The 25,378-nt window shown below is 30.2% G+C and overlaps 1 protein-coding gene across 2 annotated transcripts; it reads left to right on the forward strand.

Moving 5' to 3' along the window:
- Nucleotides 1-3,940: 3,940 nt before the first annotated feature.
- On the forward strand, nucleotides 3,941-19,786 carry LOC136973751 (lysosomal protective protein-like). 2 transcript variants are annotated; one of them, XM_067268500.1, is made up of 11 exons: nucleotides 3,941-4,026; nucleotides 6,302-6,474; nucleotides 8,989-9,151; nucleotides 13,301-13,546; nucleotides 13,643-13,734; nucleotides 18,188-18,284; nucleotides 18,383-18,523; nucleotides 18,598-18,722; nucleotides 18,964-19,129; nucleotides 19,209-19,298; nucleotides 19,595-19,786. In XM_067268500.1, exons 2-11 carry the CDS (start codon nucleotides 6,311-6,313, stop codon nucleotides 19,676-19,678), a joined length of 1,368 nt encoding a protein of 455 aa, XP_067124601.1. In that variant the 5' UTR covers nucleotides 3,941-4,026; nucleotides 6,302-6,310; the 3' UTR covers nucleotides 19,679-19,786. The 2 variants fall into 2 exon arrangements, with proteins under 2 accessions (XP_067124601.1, XP_067124600.1); XM_067268499.1 differs by lacking the exon at nucleotides 3,941-4,026 and adding an exon at nucleotides 4,459-4,531.
- The last annotated feature ends 5,592 nt before the right edge of the window (nucleotides 19,787-25,378 follow it).

The raw sequence follows: 25,378 nt of genomic DNA on the forward strand, positions 1-25,378 counted from the left end.
CGGATATGCCGGGCTCCGTTTCCTACTACTCGACTGCCTATTGCGGGCTTGGACGAACCCATAATGTGTTTGGTAAAAGGCCCTCTGAGTGCCCACAGGGCGAAGAGAGTTTAAAAAGAAAAGACTGGAAGAATAAAATATTATGGTATTGGAAACAATAGAAAAAGACTTTTCGAAAGTTCTTTAATATGTGGACTTCTTTATTAATATATAAGATTTATGTTAATATAAAGATTTTCTTTTAGTATTAATTTTATGTGTCGCATTGTTCACAAGAGTTATTTAATTAATTTCATTTCAATATTAGTTTTCATTGACTGATCTAGATAAATTATATCCTATTAGATTAAAAACCATTGTAGTAATATATATATCTGTGTCTATCGCTTTATCAGATCAGTCAACATAGATAATTGTATATAGTATCACAAAGAATTATAATTAACAACAGGGCTCAGCAACTATAAATTAACGGAAAATATTTGTATCATTTTAAACAACGTATTTTATTACACTAATTATTAATAACATCCATTTGAAATTATAAGCAATAATTTCAAATAGATGTTATTAAACTATAATTTAATATTAAAGTTTAATAACTTACATTATCTTTCAAGCGATTGTAAATTAATTCTCTTCATGTTATTAAAATAAGGTGCAGTTCTCATTGTAAAAAAAAAAAAAAAATGTTCAGACATATTACGATATGAGAAAAATCAAATAAAATCACAAATATGAAACTTATTGAGTGCATATTTGTACCATGAAAAAAAGACATTGCTTTTAATCAGACAGAAAATACTGTGAAAAATAAATCATTTCTTTATTGAAAAATATAAGAATGGGATGAGAGCTGTCCATATAAGGGCTCTCTGAGAAACCTGAGTTTGAATCCAAGTCGGAAATTGGAAATTTGAATTGGTATTCGGTGCTTCTTTTGTGAGCCTGACCGAATCCACGGTGGACATGAAAATAAGGTGTATTGCCCACGGGGGGGGGGATTTTAAAAATATGTTAGCTCTTCCACATTAAACAATTATACCAAAAGAAATCGGCTGAAAATTTATGCTTTTATGCGGCTTAGTTTTTTTTTCTTCTTTTGCTCAACCCTCCCTGGAGCACTAAGAAAGCCTTTTACAATACTATCGTGGGCAGTGCCGTAACTAGGATTTTGGACGCCTATGGCAAAGAATAAAAATGGCGCCTTTTTAAATTTTATTAAATAAAAATAAAAATGGTGGTTTATTTTTTAAATATATGTTTGTAGAAATTACAGATCCTAAATATCATATAAATATAAATATAGACTCTTTTTGTGTTATTAATTTCGAATACATATTATTCCGAAACCTTCTCGTTGGCGCCTTTATTAAATCTGCGCCTATGGCCATACCCTAGTTACGGCTCTGATCGTGAGTTCAGCCGGGTGGTGATTAACGGGGTTCCCGCGTCCTTTGATGTCTTAAGATTTAATCCTGGGGATTATTCGACCCGTTTGGATTCGATCCCGGGTCCCCCAGAGCGGTAGGTTGCCACCTTGACCGCACGGCCATCCGGCCTACCTACACTTATACTTAGGGTTTCTAACTGGAGAAAATCTCTTTGGGGACATGCTAGTAAAAATTGGAGAATTTTCAATAAAAATGCAGAACTCATACGAAACAATTTAATTCTTAAACATATATTTATTTTGAGATCGTACTTCGGAAAGCTTTTTATCTTTTAGCACTGTTGCATACATCTATTGACAGGATTCTTTTGAATTTAACTTAATTATCAATTCACTATTAATTTCATAGAATACCTATTTCGGTTTTTCGTCCAAAGCATGATCATGAGAGAGAAAATTCTTTCTACAAAAGCATTAGCAGCTGGAATACCCAGGCAAAACGATAATAATTTGACTAAGTTTTGAAGTGGTTTACTACAATTCAAAATTACATTGAAAAATTAATTTTTATTCCATCATGGCGAGATCATTTGTTGCATAATTCGTGCATTCTACTTTGCATATAAAATTAATGTTCTCGATTTATCAGTAAATTACAGTTTATGCATATATTTTGAGTTTTGCGATACTTATTTTTGGCAATTTACAGGTCTGTTTCAGGCTTGTAAATTGGCCGACATTTGTTCTGTAATTAAAGTTATTGCTGGAAAAGTACGGAAGGTGTCTTTTTGATTTTATCGTCAAATCTCAAGTTATTTATATTTTAAAAAAATCTGTTTTCTGAATTGGCTATTTTTTGCTAAATTTTATCTAGAAAAGCTAAAAACATCTGGCAAGGTTAAAAGAATTTTGAAAGCAAGTCCGATTCTTTATATAAGTAGCGGCACGAATCCTTACGTGGCCAGTGATTGATTAAGCTAACTTTGCTTGTTGATCTATCACATGTCCATGGTCCACACTACACTTAGATGTATTTCATTTTCAATAAATATGTTTTTATATTTTTCTTTAATAGTATCGTTTAAAAATATTTTGCGGAATTTTCACGTGTCTTCGCGTGTTGCGGGTTTCGTTCGAAAATGCATGACAGTCATGCTACACCCAGAACCATGGTTACTAGATAAACTGGTTGGGGAGCTGCTATTGTTTTCACCCTTCGTTTCTGTGCTATGGACAACTGCTCCTGATAGGGCGGAGTTCGAAATTCTTAATTCTTAAACATTCGGAGTTCCGGCAGGCGAAATTGGCGAGTTCGCGTTAGCGTGTGTATATTTTAAAGTGGTTTTTGTAGCGTTTTTATTTATTTCAGTTTTATTTTTTGAGTTTTTTGTAACACAAGGTTGTCAATTCGGCTCTAGATAGTTTCTTTTGAAAGAGAAGAGGCTGAAAGTATCGGTTTTTACTAAGAGGCACGTAGATTTAGGATCTGTGTATTTCTAGCAAGTGGGATGTGAAAATGTCATGCACAGAGTTATAACAGCAAAAGTGCATTTTTACATCATTTGAAGACTGCACTTTTTTGCAAGATGCAGAAACAAAAAAGGTAGAGAAATCGGCAAGAAAGTTGTCCCGCTTACATTAAATTCGTAACCGCAATAAAACTGGATAATTTTATGTAAATATTGCTAACAAACTGGATATTGAAGTACAGTATATACTATATTTATTTATTTATGTAACCTTCATTGTTCTAACACTGGAACAGTTTTATTTTAAAAAAAATCATTTCGAATTTTTAATTTCCTATCCAATTCTAACTGTGGTTGGATTGCCGAGCAGTCAAGGTGGCATCCTACCGCTCTGGGGGACCCGGAATCGAATCTAAACGGGTCAAAAAATCCCAAGGAATTTTTCGGGGTTGGTCCGTTCTGATATGTCGGGCCCCGTCCCTCACCACCCGGCCGCTCGATTATGGGCCCGGCCGAACCCATAATGGGCTTGTTAAAAGAGGCCCTCTTAAGGCCCACGGGGCGGAAAGAGTTTAGTATATACTCGACCCACTTTTAGTCTGAATAAGCCTAACCGCAGCGCTCCTAGTGAGCAAAAGTGACTTTAGACAGAAAATTCTGTTCTGTTCCCCCTACCAGTTTATCTTTTTTTTTTTTTTAACTCTTTCCGCCCTGTGGGCACTAAGAGGGCCTCTTATAGTAGGCCCATTATGGGTTCGGCCAGGCCCACAATGGGGCGACCGGGTGGTGAGGGACGGGGCCCGACATATCCGAACGGACCACCTCCCGAAAAATTCCTGGGGATTATTCGACCCGTTCGGATTCGATCCCGGGTCCCCCAGAGCGGTAGGCTGCCACCTTTACCGCTCGGCCATCCGGCCGTCCTACCAGTTTATCTAGTAACCATGCCCAGAACTTAAATTCATCTTTAATTAATGAAAAGTATTAAGTAATTTTTAATATCATCTATTATATAAATAATGAATAATAATTAATAATTTCAACATTATTATCGGATTCGTTAACGTAATTTTTTTTTAAAATTTTATTCTCATCAGCTCCGCATGGTGGTTGATTTTGCACAATAGTCACGTGTATAATTAGGCAGCTAATCAGGTGTTTTAGGTAATATCTTTTTATATTATCAAGGGCGTCGCCAGAGGGGGGCAGAGGGGCAATTGCCCCTCCCTAGACATGCGAAAAAAATTATTTAAATGCTAAGTCATTTATTGCCCGATTTATAATTCCCGCGCGAAAAACCCAAGAAGATTATGTTTTAATTAAAATAATCTTCTTAAGCTTCTTAAAATTTATGAATCGTTTTTATTTTACCTACATACAATTCATATCCTCTATCAATTTATATCATCTTGCCCTCCCTGGCCCATTGGCTGGTGACGCCCTTGTATATTATATTAATTCTTTAACATTGTTACCGTCGTGTGTAAAATTATATTATTAAAGTAATGAATGAGCTTGCATATGAAAAGTTCTTAAGCTTAAGGACTGAATTTCGGATGTTTAAAAATTAAATAATTTGTTGATTCTTGAGAGAATTTTAATTATTATGGAATATTTTCATAAATTTCATATCTTTGTAACGTTTAGGATCCATGAACATCAGTTTAATGTACAGAAGACTTAGGAAATTATTTTTAAAAAAATATGCATATTTTTTTTGCATATTTAATTAACAAAAATAGGTTAATGTTACCCTTGGTGCCAAGATGGCGGCTCGTCTGTGATTCCAGCAAGGAAACAGTGGGATGCACGTTAACCTATTCTAATAATTTGGTTGCTAATAATTATGGTAATTTATTAGAATAGGTTAGGTTAGGTTAGAATGTTCGTCCCACTGTTTCCTTGCTGTTTCCTTGCTGGAATCAGAGACAAGCCGCCATCTTGGCACCAAGGGTAACATTAACCCAAAAATACAATGAAGAACTTGAAAATTACAATTTTTTATTTGTATAATTGTATTTATTGATATTGATATTGTATTTTGATTGATTGATTCTCTTTCCATTTTCCGTAATCAAATTTTCCAATTAGAAATAATTGCATAATACATCATAATTGTGTAATATTTCAATATGATGAAAATATTGATATTTTTGCAAATTTTATAAAATATAGATATAAATAATTTGAAAAAATAATTGTCAGGACAGAAAGAGTGAGGGGAAAATCTGTGCCTTTTTGTTGGGTCTATTGTGGATTTGCCCAGACTCACAATGGGGCATCTGGGTGTTGATGGTCCAATCCTGACACATTTAGGACATGCCAACCTTGTAAAAATTCTTGGAAATATTTTTTGATTGCCCAGATTTGGTCTCAGGTCTTCTAGAGCAGCAGACGGCAACTGGTGGTCTGTGGACCATTGATGGTCTGCGAGAAAATTTGGGTGGTCCGTGGAGAAATTAGGACATTGATCAACTGAAGATTACGCGAAGTATTACGAAAGAAATGCAAAATACTTAGTTGCTTTTTTCACTCAGTGGAGATTTTTATTCAAATCTAAAACCAAATAAGAAGCGACTGTTATCAAGAAATAATGAACAATAAACAATATTGTGAGTGCAATTGTTGTCCTTCGTGGAAAGCACTAAGAATCCATAATCTTATTTCAAACAAGCAGCAATGAACTGTAGGCTTGCATTAATTTGTTATAATTAAACACAAGTTTCATATTAATATAGTAAAATTGAATTTTTATGATCATTATTCTACAGATTTTGTATTGTTTAAAAAAATTCATGATAGTGGTCTGCAGGATTCGAAATTGTGAGTTTAGTGGTCCGTGAAGTCAGAAAGGTTGCCAACTGCTGCTCTAGAGCAATAGCAGAGCATATACTAGTATAAAAGTTTGTGAGTCACAGACATGTTACATTTGTAAATGTGAGTCAACTTAAGTAATCCATGAGTCACATCAGTCAGTTTCGAAGAATGCATTTATTGTATACTTTGTACTGTACATTACAAGGTCAAATACATTGTATATATTACAACTGTTAAGAAATACAACTGGTATGTATTTATAAGTAAGACTCAGGGCAACCAGATTTTTTTCATTGTCCCATGCCCAAAAATGTTTCTTTTCAAGCTTATTTTGCAGTAAATCTTGGAAATTTTTGGCTAAATTCTTATATTTATAATGTTAATTTTTGAAATTTTAGCCTTTTTTTTTTGGAAAAGTGAAAATTTATACAGCATTCATCCACATTTGCTATGGATATAAAAAAAAAATTGTGTATGCCTAAGCTTGTCATTTTTTTTATTAATTTATTTAAAATTATGAGAATACAGAAATATTTATACAAAAAAATAATTTTGTATAAATATTTGTGTGTAACAATGTCTTTTTGTTGATTTCCTATTTTTTTTATTTTTATACTTTTAGGTCACAAATATGTTTTTGTTCATAAGTGCAGTTATATTTATTTCCATAAATTTAATTACTGCGGCCACAAATCCAGATGAAGTTCTTAATCTGCCTGGTCTCACTTACAAATTAAATTTCCGTCATTATTCAGGATATTTAAATGCTTCTTCTGGAAAATATTTACACTATTGGTAAGTAAGACTTTGCAATGAATCTTTGCTTGTATGTTTATGAAAATGATAGATGTTATTTTTGATTATTTGTAATTGCTATATCGTAATTATTAACCACTTATTCAAAAATTTTTCATTTAGTCATGACAGCAATAAAATATGAAGCAGAAAAAATAAATATTAAAAAATTTACTATTTAATTTTTTTAAATAAAAAATCTAACTAATAAAGATGTTAGACCTTACTTCTTAAATTAATTACTTATTTAATATTACTAATACACTGCACAAATAACCAAGATCCAGCAAGAAGAAACTACAAGAAAGCAAACATTTTCATGTTTAACAGAGATCGTCGGGCCTGACAATGCCCATTAAATGGATGAAAATATTTGCTTTGTTTTAGAGTTTCTTGCTAGATCTTGGTTATTTGTGCAGTGCTTATTAACATATACCCAGTTTTGAGTAGTTGAATTAATTAATACTACTAAATTCATCTATTTTTAAATTAAATACTACTATTAATAGAAATTAATCTTTTAATTTCTTATTAGAATTAAAAGAACTTTGCAATTTAAAATTTAGAATGAATGATTATTTCATGATGATAACTTCATAATAACAATTATCCTATCAATTCTAATCTTCAATCTTAATAATATTTATGATAGGAATAACAATATATTGAAAAATTTACAAATGAAACAAAATTAAAAATAAAAGTCTCTTGTTAAAAATTCTGATTTGTCATCTTATGATTACTGAGAACTGACTCAAGTATAATTTCAGTTTTAAAAATGTTTATAGCTGAATTGCAATCTTAATTAAATATATGCCATATTTATAAAACTTTCAGTTTATCTAAAATGTACAGTACAATGGCACATTGAGTAACAATTTTAAGCGATATGTTTTCTGAGTGTTAAATAAAACTTTTTATTAATTAAATACGAGAAATAATATCAAGAAATGTCAAGCACATTTTGCTTAATAAGTAAAATCCTTTAAATTTGAGGATTTAGAGAATTACTTTTAAATTGGTCGAGGAATTGGAAACAATTTATATATAAAGGCAATGCAGTATCTCCAATTTTGTAACAATGAATTACTGTATAATTATAAATAAATGCCAACCGTGAAACTTTATTTTTATGCATTTATATATTCCTATTTTTAGATATAATATTACAGTTAATGAAAATTTAAAATTTTTCAAGGTTTTTTATCTGATTATTAATTTAATTTTTTTTTTGGAACAAGTTTAGAATACATAAAAAAAATTTTAAATGTCTTCTGGAAGAAAATTCACTGAGTTCAGCGTTAAAATAGTTTCTTTTATACTAACACAAGCACTTTCGATGAGTTTATAATCGTCGTCCTCAGGTGAAAAGAACGTAATTATGGACCTGACGTAAAAACATCAGGTCCATAATTTTAAATGTATGTTGTAAAAATATAGTAAAAGAAATTTTAATGTTCAGATCTTATTTCGTTATCACTGTGATAAATCTTACTTAAAACCTGTTTTAATCTGATTATTAAAATTAATTTTAAAATAAAGCTAGTTTCTGATTAGCTTTACTATCTCCGAGTTAACAGCTGGATATTAATGCAAGTTATATCCTGGATCATGGCACAAAAAAACGAATAAAGTTAATTATAAAATCAATAAATTTTATAAAAAATTTAATCGATATAAAGTCCTAATAAAATATAAGGAGAAATAACTATAATTACCATTATTAATTTTTTTATATTTCAGATTGCTAAACTGATTTTTAAAAAGATTTATATGTAAACAAAATTATAATAAAATTTAAAAACTGATGTAAAGCATTCAGTGGTACAGAACAAATTTGTGCATTTTATTTATAAGTTAATAGAAAACCATTAAAACAATTTTGAAGTTTTTGATATTATTCTATGAACAGAAAGAATTTTTTTTTTCTAATTTATCAAATATACAAAGTTCTTTTAGATTAATCTGTGTGCAGTTTTATACTTCAATAACTAACCACAAACAAAAGTATGCAGTAAGAAGTTTTACTATGTGTGACATATTTACTATAATGAAAAGCATACTTTTTCTAATGGCTATCTTTGACTTTAATTCTTCAAACTAAAACATGCTCTCTCTTCAACTGCCACAATTTGGGATGACTAATGAAATCTGTAAATAAAATGAAAATAGGTTGTGATAATTTTATTAATGTAGAACTAAACTTTAAAAAGGCTTTTAGTAAATATTCAAGAGCCTTAGTTTTAACATTTGTACATATTTAGTTTTTGAAGTATAAAGCTACACACACTTTTGAATCACACTGTATATTGCACAGTAGGCTAATTAATGTTTAAATCCATTTATACTTATTGTTAATACTAAACTGTAATTGTATTAATATAATTTACATGAATTATGAGACATTAAATTTAAGAAAGAAATTTTTTTTTTCTTTTTCTTTCTGTAAGATGACTTAATGACGTTTTTTAACATTATTTATAAAATAAAAATCATTAATATTCTTAAATCAAGGTTTGTGGAAAGTCAGAAAAGCCCTTCAGAAGATCCATTGGTTCTCTGGTTGAATGGTGGACCAGGATGTAGTTCTTTGGATGGTTTATTAAGTGAAAATGGACCATTTCATGTTAACCCAGATGGAAAAACATTGTATGAAAATGTTTATAGCTGGAATAAGGTAAAATTAATTAAATTTTATTTATAGAGGTTTGATAAGAAAATAGTTTTTAAAATGACAATTAATTGTTGAATCAAAAATGAATTTAAGTTTTTATTTCAGAGATGGACAAATATCACTTTTCTCAAATTTGAATATTCTAGTATCTTAAATGCTCAAATATTCCGATACTTGGTGACCTTATTTAACTAAATAAATTATATAAAGTAATTAATAAATAATTAACTTTTTTATTTATTTCAATGTATTAAATAAATTTATTTTAATACATTGAAATAAATAATTAATTTTTTTATTTATTTCAATGTATTAAATAAATTAATTAAGGAAACAAAAAATAAAAAGGAAAACAGTTTACTAAATTTTAAAAAATACAACTTTTAATTTTGACTTTAAACTTTAAAGTAGCTTTTTTTAGGTATTCTTATCTGAAGTACAATAGATTAACAAATAATTGTTCTCATTCACACCTACTGCAGATTTTTATTTATGAAAATAAGAATTCAAAAACGTTCAGGATCAACACTGCTTCTTTTCTTCTCAAATTAAACTAGAGGTGCTCTCTGTAGCAGTAGCAGATACAAAGAGATACCATTTACACAAAAACAATTTATATTTATTTGTTTGACTCCAAAATATTGTTTCTAAAACATTTTATGATGGCAAATATACTGTTTATTGGATCATCTGTAGTATAGTCATTGTGTACGTGTTAATAAAAGGTACTTTTGTTGTATTAGCTTTAGATCTGCCACTACTACAGACAGAAAGCACCTCTGGCTTAATTTGTGAGAAGAAAAGAAGCAGAGTAGATCCTGAATGTTTTTGTATTCTTATTTTCTTAAATAAAAATTTTTGAAAACAATAAAAATGATTCTTTTAAAAAAGTAGTTTACCTTGTATGATAGATTCGTAAAGAAGATAATATCTAATTATAACAGAAGATACTTCAAATATTTTAAAATTTTTGAATAATTAAACTTCTGGTACTTCTGGATTCATCACTGTGACTATACGTATGGGATAATATTGGAAAATTTGTATGAGTAGATTCAAATTTTTTTTTCATTAACATAATATTTGAGCTTTCAAATCTTGAATAATTTTGAGTATTTGTGGATAGTATTTGCCCATCTCTACTTAAATGTCTCTTCATTCCAAAAGAAATAAAGTATCAAATTTGTTATTTTATTTTTAAGTAGATAAGTTGTCTTTTTTAATGAAAGAAATATAATTGCTGAAATTTTTTAAAATCTGATACATAAAACAAATATTTTCTTTTACAGGTATTATTTTAAAACTTAGTTTTAGATTTAATTTTGATGTAAAAAGAACAATACTAAAATATATATATTTTAATAACAAACATTTTGTATGTATAACATATTATGTTATATATTATTATTATATATTATGTTATAGAACATATTTTGTATATATAACATAATAACAAATGATTCCTCCTCCACAAATGCATCACTGGTATAAGTGAGGGCAACCTGTAATTGGTTGGAAACATATGTATTTTTTTTTTTTTTTTTTAAAATCAAATTTAATCTTTATTAATCATAATAGGCCATAGCCTGTTATAACAGGGTGTTACATTGTATCAAAATTTACTTAAATCTACATAAACAACAATCATGTAAACTTAAGTACCCTGAAATTACAATACCTATGTGTATCAGGTTTGTTACATAGAAATTTAGAGAGATTGGTTACAAAATTTTTTTGCGAAATTATACAATTTGTATATCATTGTAGTGTTTGCTAAGTGAAAGAACCGATACATTTGGTTTTCCTCCTTAAAAGTATTTAGTTGTTTTCTTAGTTCCTGACCTTCCTTGCACTCACAAGACATATGAAGTTTAGTTAATATTTCTTTGCATCTTGGACAGTGTGCTTTCGAGAATTCATAAATTTTATTATTTACCATAATCATCTTTTTGTTTAATCTAAGTTGGATAAAAAATTTCTTGATTGCAAAAGGCATATTAAATAACATGTAGTTATTATTAAAAGAATAATGCTGAACCACTCTGGTTCTTTCCAGTTGTACATTTCTCCAATGTCTTGAAATAAAGAAATTTCTAATGTATTTTGGATTAGTTGAGTTTTAACCAAGTCACTAGTTTCTGATTTTTCCAGCAGTTGAGTTTATAGAAACACCAAAGTTGTTGACAATATTTGTCATTTGGTTCACCCAAGATCTTCTCTGCAGGTTATGACAAGATTTTTGACATAACAAGAACAACAGTTTAGAAGGTAGATTTCCATTATCTCTAATCATGAAAAGAAAATTAATGAACCTTTTTACAAAGAAGGGAGTTAGTTGGAATCTATTAAGTTCTAATCTGAGGGCATATCCAGGAATATTATATTCTAGAGTAAAAATTTTGCAGATGAATTTGTTTTGAATTATGTCAAATTTTTTATAACTTGTAAGGCTCCAAATTGGAGAGGAGTAGCCTATGTCATTAATGATTATCGAGTTAAACAGTCTAAAGTGAACAAATATATTCTTAAGTTTAATTTGTGAAAACAACTTCACCATATTGATCAATAGATTAGATTTGGAAATAATTTTTTTATATTGTTTTTCAAAAGTTAGTGTAGGAGTCAGGACTATTTCCAAAAACTTAACTTCTTGTACTATCATAAGCTGTACATTGTTCAGATAAAAGGATGTACTTTTTTTAGCAACTCTAGACCTGTTCTGGAAAATCATTGTTGAAGATTTGCTTGGATTAATTTTTAATTTTAATTTATTGAAATATTCGTGAGCTATTTTAATTTTTCTATGAAGAGCTGCAGCTGTAGGGGCAACTATCATGACATCATCAGCATATGGAGTGAACTATTTGGTCATCAATAGAAAATCTATCATCTTCCTGGTTGAAACATTCATTTATATCAAACAAAAAAAAGTTAAAAAGATGAGGGGACCAAGGGTCACCTTGTAATAAACCTCTATCCACTTGTAGGGATGGCCACTCTCTGTTAAAGTGTTTAACTATCACATCATAATGACCGAATAATTCTCCAATTACTCTTACTATGTTATCATCCGCTCAATATTTAATCAATTTACTTTGAAATAAATGTTGTAATAATCACAGAATCGTATGCTTTTTCTATAAACAAAAATAATGCAAAAACTTTGTGTCTATTTTTACAGAACTGAAGTTGGACTAGAGCAATTTGGGAACCTCCATTCTTTGTAAAAGCAAACTGCGTATTGTTTAAGTAGTTATTTCGATCAATCCAATTGGTGAACTTTGACATTAGCACTGATGTAAACAACTTTTGAAAGCCTGACAAGAGGGCAGTTGGAGGATAATTAGCTGGACGATTCCTCTCACCCTTTTTGAATATCATTTGAAAAATAACTGTATTCCAATCTTTAGGAATAGTACCAGTGTTATAAATTTTATTATATTGACTAACCAAAAACTTGATGGCATCTGTCAGAAGATTTTCGATTATATAGTTAGGAATAGTGTCAGTGCCAGGAGCTGATTTTTCTCTTAGCTTTTTAATACAATTGTGTACATTTTCCACATTGAATACTTCTTCCGATGGTTGGTTCAAGGTTATATTAAGTCGTAGGATGGAAAACACATGTATTTATTTACTTTAAATTTTGAATGTGTTCTTATAAAGTCATTGGATAACAATTTGTATTATAAATTATATAAACGTATTATGTTCGTTGAACCTGAAGATGATTCTTTAGAAAGAGTGAAAATGTTTGTTTGAAACACAGAACAAATTCTGGGAAATTAAAGGTGGATTAGTTATTCATGCTGTAGCTAGTTCTGATGCCCATTTGAAACATTGCATTGATATAAGGACTAATTCTGTTATTACTAATACTACATTATAGTGCAGTTTCTATTTGTCATTAATTAATATCTATTGTTCATCTGATAGGAGCCTATCAATGTCAAATTCTGTTATCATAATTTTTTAGGTTTTTTTAGATCATCAATGTTGGATAGATTCATTTACATGAACCATTTGTCACATGGTTCTTCAAGTGATGTCTCTTCAAAATTTAATGAGTAATATATTATCAGTTATTTAAGTTACTCATTTCAAAAAATTTGTACAGTTTTTCATAATCTGTTATAAATATTTCATTCTTAGGTAGCCAATGTGTTATACTTAGAAGCTCCTGCAGGTGTTGGTTTTTCTTATGATGATAATCAGGAGTACAGTACAGATGATGATAAAGTTTCAGAAGACAATTATTTGGCTCTGCAGAATTTTTTCATTAAATATCCTCAATTTAAGAAAAATGATTTTTATATATCAGGTGAAAGTTATGGTGGGATTTATATTCCAACACTTTCCATGAGAGTATTTACTGGATCAGCAAAAATTAATTTTAAAGTAAGTTATTAGAATATATTCTACAGTTAATTAGACACTTCTGAAGTTTTTGAATTTCAGTTATTAACTTCAGTTAATTGCACATTTGGTTTTCAGGGATTTGCAATTGGAAATGGTTATTTGGATGTTTCATTTTTAGGAAATTCCTTGATATTCTTTGGTTATTATCATGGTCTTTTTGGTAAAAAGTAAGTTGTACTTATTTTGATATTTATAAAATATATAGAATAATTATAATAATAAGCAAAACACACTCAAAACACCTTATAAATGTGAAGCCAGATTTATTAAATTCTAACGTTTTCGGTCATATTAAATGACCTTTATCAAGAATAAACCGAAAAACAGAAAAAATTGAACACTTAGAACGTGTTTTTCGGTTTATTCTTGATAAAGGTAATTTAATATGACCGAAAACGTTAGAATTTAATAAATCTGGCTGCACATTTATAAGGTGTTTTGAGTGTGTTTTGCTGATAAGGTATGCAGTCTATGATGAGTTATAATAATAATAAACTGTTTCCAAAAAATTCTTAATGGAAAAACAATAATCATATAATGATTATGGTTAATGTTACCTATGGTTCCAAGATGGCGGCTCGTCTCTGATTCCAGCAAATAGAAGAAGGGAAACAGTGGGGACGCACGTTCTAACCTAACCTATTCTAATAAATTACCATAATTATTACCAACAAAATTATTAGAATAGATTAGGTTAGGTTAGAACGTCCGTCCCCACTGTTTCCTTGCTGGAATCAGACGAGCCGCCATCTTGGAACCATAGATAACATTAACAGTGATTATAAAAGTCACAAGTTTAATTCTTTTTTACCTATTAGAAGAAAGTGAAAATTTCTAATGTTTACATTTATTTGAATTAACTTGCTTTTTTTACATATGTATTTTTTTGAACATATTTAATTATTAAATAACAGAAAAGTTAAAAGTGAAAAATTAAAAGAGTAATAAAAGTCTGTTTTATGAACCTATGTTCACTGTTCAAATATATTTATTTAAAAAATGTTTTGTTTTCCAATCTGAAGGAATTAATTTTTACTTGAAATTTGCTCACTAACTTTAATTTGTAATGAAAGAATCTATAGTAAATGGTAATACTTTACACAAGATATTGTTGATATTTCATTATTTTAAACTCTTAAATCCAGAAAACATATCACTTTTGTAGTTGATAGCATTTTGTAAAGAAAGCCTGAAGCCTAAGATCACAATAGAAAATGTAAAAATCATATTATTATAAGAATTGTCAATGATTATATTAACATCAGGAACAACTACATCAACAGCCAACCGTTCATGAATATGTCACTACTAGATGGATCAGCATTATTTTTAACAAAATTAAATAAATTAAATACATCAAAGTTTCACATAATCCAAAGAAAGTCAAGAGGGATAAGATCAAGAAATTATGAAGACCAAGCTATAAAGATCTCTCCTCTTCCAATCCAGTAGTTGGGAAATTCTGATGCAGATACTCTTGCATGTCTAAACTGAAGTGTGGAGATGCCTTGTCATGTTAAAACTACATCTTGCCATATGTTCAAAGGGTCATCATCTGAAAGGTCTAGTAGAACATGTTGCAGGAACTGGAGATACAGTAGACACTCCCATATCTGAACTAATGTGGACAGGAGTGATCAAGATATTAGAAAAATCTAGATAAGGGAGTGTGATAATTTTTAAATGACTCTATCGTGTGTCTACTGAATGTATAAAAAATATTTATTTTAACTTTGAGGCTTGCTTTTGACAATTACAAGTACAATTCATTTTGAAAGTATTGTGTTAAAGTTGTTTGTTTTTTTCTTCTTGATTTGCTGACTAGCTGCAACACACATCAATGCCTCATTATTTATCATGTCAGTGGTGGTTGAAGCATTGTGTTTCAATGTAATCTTAATAAAAAAAATTTTAAAATGTATACACTGCAATATGGAATTGTAGGATTTGGAGTAGTGCACAATATTTTTGAAAATTTTTGGTTGCCTTTGATCAGTCTGGAGGTGGGAGAATTCACTGTAAATGTAAGCATTCAAACAATATTGCAGCATGTATGGATCAATCAAATTATCTCTGACAATAATGCCTGAAACATTGATAGCAAACTGTTGATCTGTTCTAAGGGTGATAGCAAGAGAATTTTCATGAGAATCATCAATAGTCATAACATCCCAGATATAGCTGTTGTGATTATTGAAGAAATTATCCTGTGTGAAGCATGTTTTATCCATGAACTTCATATTCCTGCCAAAGTCAGACTGGATGAAGTGGTGAGATTGCCAACAATCCTCTATTGAACTGTATTGTCTTCCTGTCATCCTCTTTATCAGTAACATCAGCAACATCTCTTGAGTATTACAATTTTAATTATTTCTTTTCATTTACTTTTACGTTATCATCTCTAAAATATCACCAACACATGGTGTTCTAATAATTTATTTTTTATTCTAAAGTAATAGTTTCATCTTATCGTTCACTAGGTAACAGGAAACAAAAGTCACTACTATTAATTAGTCAGACAAGCAAATAACATTTAGGGACTCAATTAGAGTGGAGTTTGCAGTAGTCTGTAGTATTCTAATCTTTAATATAGTTTAAAACCCTATTTATTGTCTACAGGGGCTCCCCTACTTACAAACAGGTTAGATTCCTGAGGTTTTGTTGTAAGTCAAAAACTAACCTAGAAAGTTCATTTATATACAGAATAAATTATTATTCCTAGTCACACAGAAACACTTATTGTTAGTGTTTGATCCTTCAATGTACTTAATAGAATACATTACACTGTACCCACTCACTATTGCTTAGTAGCGTGTGTTTCAAATATGTTTTTTTTTTTTTTCACCTAATGCACCTAGTTTTATAATGCCCAGTTTAGTTTCTAAGGTAATAGTGATACTTCTTGCATTTATCTTCACTGCTAGATTTACTATTATATTTTGGATGCATTTTTTTTGAAGCACTAATCTTAAAGGTTTATAACAATTACAAACAATAGCAAAAAATGCCATTACTCCAATGTTACCAACTTCAACACCAACTCATGAGTGGTCAAAATTCATGTGAAATTGAAAAATGATGACATACAATAGTAATAAGCCCACATTAATTATTTTTTAAATATTTATTATTTATTACTGGTCAAAGACTAACTTCAATGCTACCCTATGAGTGGCAAGAGAACTTTCAGAATCTGTATGATGTATTTTAAATGTACGGTCAAAATTGCTCAAAGTCTGAAAGTTTGTAAGTTGAGCATTCCTAAGTAGGAGAGCAACTGTATTTAATGTTTTATAATTTACAGTTAGTCTACTATTTTGTTTTAAATGTCTTCCATTGTACAGTATCCTCCTTTTTTTATGCAAGGAAATTTAGCAACTATTCCAAGGGGCAACTTAAAAACCAACAAAGAAAATAATTTATAGGTAATAGTCTGTGGAATTTTAGTGGCTCATTTGCAAACATGGATTTATTGATAATATGTGCTTTTTACAGTGTCTTATATAACTAACCGAAGTTTATCCATGTTATTACGGGACACACTACATATAGCAGTGACTACTGAAAGTAACTTTTTCTGAATAACAGAATAACATTTCCTCATTATTAATTTTATAAATCATCAGTTTTGAGAATATTCAAGAGAATTAAATATGTTGTATTTAATTATTATTTTGGACAAATTATTAATTGTTAAAGTTGTCAAAAGTTTCTCTCTCTCTCTCTCTTGGATTCTTATTATTTTGCATTTAATGAAAATAAATATCAGATTAAATTGTAAATTAAAATAGTTGTTTAACTGTATAAAAAGTTGAAAGAATTGGCATAATTATATTGAAAAATTTGTTTAAAATTACAATTATAAATTCTTTGCTTCTTGTCCTTCTTTTCAAATTTAATGTTTTTCAACATATATATTGGCTTCTAGTCTAAAGGACTTATCGCACCTTTTGGGAAATGTTTTCTCTTGGACACCAAGAGATTTTTTTTGGCTGTTCTACTTTATTAAATATTCATTTCAGACAGTTCTGTCCTTCTAGTTTAAAGTTTGGGTTACAAGTTGTTTTACAATTACATTACTTTTTTAAAAAAGCAATATTAAAGTAAACAAAAGTAAAGACCATAATTGTAATACATTTATATTGGCCTATACAGAAAAGATTTTGATTTTGCTAGCTATACATCTGTTATTTTTAATTCTTGCTGAATTATATTTTCTAATTCCAATTGTAATTGTTTTAATGTGCCCTTTTAATGTTAGAGTCACTAAAACAGAATTTTTACTAATTCTACTTTTATTTACTTAACCAAATGATAACATTAAGCAAGTTATTGATATTAGTTTAGATAAGTTCCAAAGTGATTACATTAAGCAGATTCTACTGTTTGTATGCAAGTTAATGTCCAAAAATTTTTAATATAAAAACAGCATTGAATTATGACTGTCGTGTTCTTGGGGTGTGTGAAAAGGACTAATTGCAAAGACACACTACAAATTTTTTAGTGTGTTTCTTCCATTCTAAAGAGGTTTTTAATAGTACATTCATACTCAATATTTTACCAATTGGATTTTAATGTTTATTATTCTGGCAATATCTTTAATTGTAATTTTTATTACAGCTTATGGAATGATTTAACATCAAATTGTTGCAATGGTGGTGCATCGCAGGAAAATTGTAACTTTGTAAGTGGAGAAACAGCTGCATGTAGTGGAGCAGTAAGTAACATGATGTATCTCAAAAAACATCATTTTTATGACTTTGAATTGATATTTTTTAGTATTGCATTCAATTTAAAATATAATTTACATTGTAGGTGGCAAAAGCAGCATTTATAATTCAGGGTCAAGGACTGAATGTATATAATTTATATTCTGACTGTCAACACTCCTCATATAAGCCTTCAAGGGATCAAATAGACCGTAAATTATTATTTAGTACTTTTATGGGAAATAAGGTAATTTTCATTTTAAACAAAATATATTATTTTTTATAATAATTTAATTAGAAATAAAAAATTTCATTTTCTAGAATGTAATTTTACACGATGATCCACCTTGTATTGACAGTTCAAATCTTAGAAAGTGGCTTAATCAACAGTCTGTACGTAAAGCATTGCATATTCCTTCTAATGTCCAAAAATGGGATATCTGCAGGTAAGTAGCTTTGTTTATCTTTCAATAATAACCTTACCATTCTTCAAATATCTTGTAAATCTAAGTGTTTGTTTTTTGTTTCAAAAACTATCTCCAATGACCCCATGTGATATATAATCCTTTATTTTTTTTAATACATTTTAATATACACCAGTCACTCTCATCCATTTGTTGATGCAAAATGCATTTTTGACTTTTATTAATTCTAATATTTATATAAAAATATATTTTTGTATTACAGTTTAGATGTTGAAATAGGATATAAAAGATTATATAACACAATGAAACCACAAGTAACAAAATTAATTAATTCTGGAAAATTACGAGGTCTGATATATAATGGCGATGTTGATATGGCTTGTAATTTCTTAGGTGATCAGTGGTTTGTTGACAATCTTTCATTCAAGGTAATATTTTTTAAAGTTTTAAGAATTAAAATATTTAGTAATAACAAATTTTAATATAATCTTATAAATATTTTTATAGGTGACATCTGAATATCAATATTGGGAATTTAATGATCAAATTGCTGGTTATTATAAGAAGTTTGGAAATTTAACATACATGACAATTAAGGTAAGAATTATTTAAACTACAGAACAGTTGTGATTCATACGAAGAATGTATTTCTCTCTCTCTCTCTCTCTCTCTCTCTCTCTCTCTCTCTCTCTCCTCTGTGGGTGTGTGTAGGTTTTTTTAATAACTTCATGAATATATAGTTGTCTTATTTAAATTTTTTTATATAAGATTTAGTTACTTATTATTACTTGTGAGTGAGAAAGCGATTGTGTTATTTCAAAATCACATTAAAAAAACTGCACAAATCATAATTGTATATGAATTTTTGTAAAATTAATATTATATTTGAATAGGGATCTGGTCACATGGTGCCTCAAGATAAACCTGGACCTGCTTTTAAGATGATATCAAGTTTTCTGTATCAGAAACCACTTTAACTGTATAAATTTAATATATCAATGTTTGATAAATAATATTTTAATGAATGTATAACTGTAATAATGTAATAAATAAATAAAATATATTTTTATGTAAAGCAAATTAAATTATATTTTATTTTGAATATATATGTATATATCAGAATTAATTTCTAAAGGACTAGAATAACTGCAATTGTTGTTCTAGCAAATATTACTTATGTCCTTTTTCCTTGTTTACACATGAAATTGCCCTTTGTTTTTTTTTTTCTTAAAACAAGATTCCATGCCAGGGATTTTCTCTGCTTGTATCCACATCTGTTATCTTGGTTGAACTTTACAAGTTTACATTTAAAAATGCACATTAAATATTTTATTTGAACAACAGAAACATTTCGAATGTTTTTGTATAGAATAAGTCACAGAGCTTACATATATTAATTTCTTTATTATAATCTCAAGTAAATTCAGTTTCACAATCAACAATGTTCCGACTCTCCTCTCCAATTTTCTTCAATATCTAATAAACTTACATTCCATGACTAAAGCTAATTCAAATTATATGCTGTTCCTACATATAATATAAGTTCCTATCAGAACATAGTTTCTAACTCAATAGTTTGCATTCTATTGAATTAGAAACTATATTCTAGTATCAGATTGAGAAAATCAAATTTTAAAAAGGTTAGAAACCATTAATCAATATATTAAATTTGTACATGTTTAAAAAATTATGTAATTAATCTTATAAATTATATTCCTTAAAATGAAACATTTTTGTCTGGTTATTTTTACTTAGAATTCCTTTGAATGTTTTATTGAAAAGACATAAGTAATTGAAGTGAAAATATGTTGGGAATATTTTTTCCCAGAAAGTTTTAAATGGAGAAGACATGAAGACTACCTTTTAAAAGTTGCTAATATAAGCAGATAATACAAAAGTCAGGATTTGTATTCTCATCTTGACTATTAATACAGGATGGATTAAAATCATCGATTTTTTTAATCAAAAGCTTAATTATAATTTTTAAAAATCCAAGTCAAGTTGAACGAGTTGCTTAACTTTTCTGGCAACAACACTTAAAACTCCATGTGACGCCATTTCAGGACTTTTCAGGCCTCAAGGCCAAAAATATAAAATTCTTTGAGGGTGAGTTTTTGACAGATTATCATACTTTCCCTCTGTTATATAGGCTGTAAACTGACCGTGATAGAAAGTACTGTATCTATTATGCCCACTAGTGGTCGAGCGGTTCTGTCGCTAAACACTAGGAGTTCGGTCGCGGGTTCGCCGCGTTCGGACGGGCTGGCCACATGGAGTTTTCCGGGTTTTCTCCATGTTTGTAACACCTGAATAGGAGCCAGTTTCCCTTACAAGACCTCCCAGAAGGCATTTTCCCCTCACATAACATCGCGCCCCAGAGAAGGCAACGGGAAACCACTCTGGATGTAACTTTCCCTAGAAACACCGGCGCATTACTAACGATTTATTAACCTACGCCAGGTGACACCGACTTCAGGAATCTGATATGGCGTACAAAGAAAGTATCATATTATAATCGAAAGAATTAAAGCCTTTAATTTAAATAAAGCCAAACGCATGTACAAATGATAACGAGGAAACATTTACTTGTATATTTATTCTATATTGTTTTCGTCTTCCCACCGAAAACATTATTTTAAAAAATGCACTGTTATAGGTTGATAATAAGCGTAGAGCCCAAAACGGTTAGGAGTTGGAAGTTGAAATTTGGTACACGGTACGTCATGATAACGTACAGTACACTGAGAAAGAATTTTTCGAAATTCCCTCGCGGGGGAGAGGGAGAGGATTAAGGATTACTCTGAACTCGGATTCTACTGTACTATTTTAGATGCGGTTTGTTGCGTTTTTGTGAGAAATCGAACATATCAATATTTTTAGATCCATGTAAAAATTCTCTAATTAGTTTCGGAAGAGGGTGAACCTAATTCTTGCACCCAGTGAAAACGAGTAAGATTGGCTATAATCTAATAATCTTAATCTTCGCTATCATTACTTTTTGCCCGAGCACCGAGCAACGCAGGGCTTATTTGTTAGTTCAGATATATTTGCTACAATTTGGAGAAGGAAAATTTCCAGTGGATTCTGACAATAAAGTCAATATATCTAAATTCGGCATAGTAGTCCAAAGTGTTAATGAATTAATAAATAATGTACTTTTTACTACAAAGACTTTACCTTGTTGTGCGAAAGAGCAATATTTGCGCCGAAAAATGTGACAGTTAAATTCTATCAACTTACAACTACTCCATGATATTTCAGATGATCCTTATATTTACAAATCCATTGATACAGTTATAAATTCAAATGAAATTGTCACGTATCCAACGGAGTTCTTAAATTCTTTAGAATATCCAGTTTTGCCTTCTCACAAATTACAACTTAAAGTTGAAGCACCTATAATACTTCTACAAAATTTAGATCAGCCTAAGCTTTGCAATGGTACCAGATTAATAATAAAAGCATTATAACCTCATGTCATTGAGATACAAATACAAACTGGTTGTGGCAAGGATGATTATACAGTACTTTTATTCCTAGAATACCTCTAAACCAGGCCTGGCCAACCCAAATTGTTTCGCGGGCCACTTTGATCACGCATAACATTACGGTGAGCCACAATTTAGGCAAACATGCTTTTAAAAAAATAAAACAAATACAAAATGAATAAGATTTTATTATTATACCAAGAGTTCGTACTGGCACTTGCGCATTATAACAATGACACACGCAAATTTTCATTTATTTAATTATTTTGGTATACACATAACGGGAAACAAAAGTTTTAATAGATATAGGCCCCTATAATATCGCTTAGCGGGCCACACAATTTAACGTGACGGGCCGCGGGTTGGCCAGGCCTGCTCTAAACTAATAATATCACAGAAGCCATTTCAATTTAGACGCTTACAGTTTCCAGTAAGACTAAGCTGTGCTATGTCAATTAACAAATCACAGGGACAAACATTGAAAGTTGTTGGCCTACAATTAAAAGTATGTTTTTCTCATGGTCGACTGTATTAAGATGCCCTAGGGCATCTTAATACAGTTAAACTGTTAACAACCTCTATATATACTCTCTGTTCGGGAAAACACACAATGTTGTATATAAAGAAATGCTATAAATTTTTTTTCAATTCACCTTTGTTTGATGTGAGTTTTGTTTATTTTTCATATCACACATTTTTGTTACATACTGAATAATTTCTTGAAAAAAATACTAATTACACATTTCAAATCTAAACATTGTTGTTTCCTGTCCATAAGCAAGAATATCTGTTCAATGTGTACTCTTCGTTGTTTCACAAATAACTTTCACGATAATTTATACCTTGGCAACGCCGGGTTTATCTGCTAGTTATATATCTATAAATGAAAATGTTTGTTTATTCGTTATACACTCATAGACCGTTCGATCAACTGCTACGAAACTCGACAGTTACGTTAAAAAAATTGTAATTTAGATAATGGCGTGCATTGCGCCCCAAAATATTCATTGGATTTCTATATGTCAATTAATTTCTGTTTACATTGTATTTGCTAGATTTACATATAGTGTCATCTGTTGGCAAAAGAATAAATAAACGCTAATTGTTACCTTGTTGGTAATACATTGTTGGTTTTCAGAATGTTGAGCTGCAATTTGAAAACATTGTAGACCTATGAATTCCCACTGTCATCTGACTCTATCTTTCCTTAATCTCGAGAACGAAGTTTAAATATATGAGAGTGAAACCTTAGAGGCAGGAGGCCACGATTAACTATTTAAAAACTTCTGAAGCAAGCCGAAAGTCATGTTATTTCAATTCAAATATTTACCCCATAAGGTGTTAAATTGGTGGCCGGATGGCCGAGCGGTCAAGGTGGAAGACTACCGCTCTGGGAGACCCGGGATCGAATCCGAACGGGTCGAATAATCCCCAGGAATTTTTCGGGGGGTGGTCCGTTCGGATATGTCGGGCCCCGTCCCTCACCACCCGGTCGCCCCATTGTGGGCCTGGCCGAACCCATAATGGGCCTACTAAAAGAGGCCCTCTTAGTGCCCACAGAGCGGAAAGAGTTAAAAAAAAAAAAGGTGTTAAATTACCGGCACAACACTACTGTTAAAGGAAAAGTATGATGTACAAGGGCAAGACACTACAGTACTGATTTGAGATGGAGAGCATAAATTCAGCCAAATGAAGTCGTTAGTGAAAAATACGGTTATTATGCCATTGCAATTATTGTAAATGTTCTTGTTAGGGGAGAAAGATTCTCAACACAAATTTATTATTTTAAACTAAATACAAGAACGATTTAATAGTAAAAATTGTAAGAGTTAGCGCCGAATTGATATAAATGTTCTCTACAATGGATGCGAAATTCTTATCTATAGATATTGCCGTTAATCATCCCAAAATGTAAGCAATAGCAATGAATAAAACATGAACTGTTTGCATTTTCAAAGTAACAACGTATTTGCACGTTATACATATAAGACATTGTAATATATTTTATAATTATATATTTCAATTATAATACAGTAAATCCCCACTGACTCGGACATTGAATAACCCGGAAAAAATTTTTCGAAAAATTACAGGTAATTTAAAATTTCTCGACAATAGAAAAACATAATTTTTATAACTGAATGCAATATAAAAGAACATCCAAGCAGATGTTTTCGTCCTTGCTTCACGGCAGTCAAGCACAAACTATAGCGGACACCCCATAATGAATAAGTCTTCGTCCAATTCTAATGAAAAACACTTTACTGTCTGTACACTGTACATTTTGTTTGGTGTTCTTGAAACGATCGTTTTCTATATCTGGAAGACTTTGGGATACAGTGCATTAATTTATTATAGTCTGTAAGTTACTAAACACTATACATTGCTGTACTGTCATGAAATTTTCCAGCTCATTTCCTGTAATAATAAATTCTTCACTATAACATACTAAAGCTATGAAAAATTCGTGTATAAATTACTATCCATCTTCCTCTAAGTCGAACTTTTCGTAAACTCGGACAACCTTCATCTCTATTAATCCGAATTAACGGGGATTTACTGTAACATGATAATATTTAATTATGTGTGAGTGGCGTTCAATTAGTAATGTTTCCATTTTTATATACAAACTCAGTAGTAAGATATCAAATTGAAATCAAAACAAGAACATAGTTCAGTATATCTTATTTAATTAACACGATTGATTTCTCTACGTAGTTCTCTTCACGTTTGATGCAGATACATCAATGTCTAACTCAGTTTTCAAACTCTGTAGGTTGTTTTCGGAGGATCCATTTCCTACGTCGTCATAGGTGAAATGAATTCCTTGAAGATGTCTCTTGAGTAATCAACGAAAAGTCTGAGTTCACCAAATCTGGGATGTAAGTTTGTAGTCATGTTGCAGAATCATTAGCTTCATCCACAGTTCATTTGCTTCATACAATCATTGGCTTCATGCCTTTTAGCACTTTTAGCGTAAAGGGGATGAAGACCCAGGACTACTCGTAGGTATTGCCCGGGGGTGAAAAGAGGGATAGGAAAGGTTGTAAGGGAAGAGGCAAAGGCGAAATGTAAAGTGAGATAGGAAAGAGGATGAAAGAGGAGTCACATGAGCGCCCTGCATTTTTTTTTTTTTTTTTTATTAAACTAAAGTAAACATACAATACGGCACCTGGCCGCTAAAAGAAC

Source organism: Centruroides vittatus, unplaced genomic scaffold (genome assembly GCF_030686945.1).
Source record: "Centruroides vittatus isolate TY-2023 unplaced genomic scaffold, ASM3068694v2 contig_329, whole genome shotgun sequence".
Lineage (NCBI taxonomy): Eukaryota > Metazoa > Arthropoda > Arachnida > Scorpiones > Buthidae > Centruroides > Centruroides vittatus.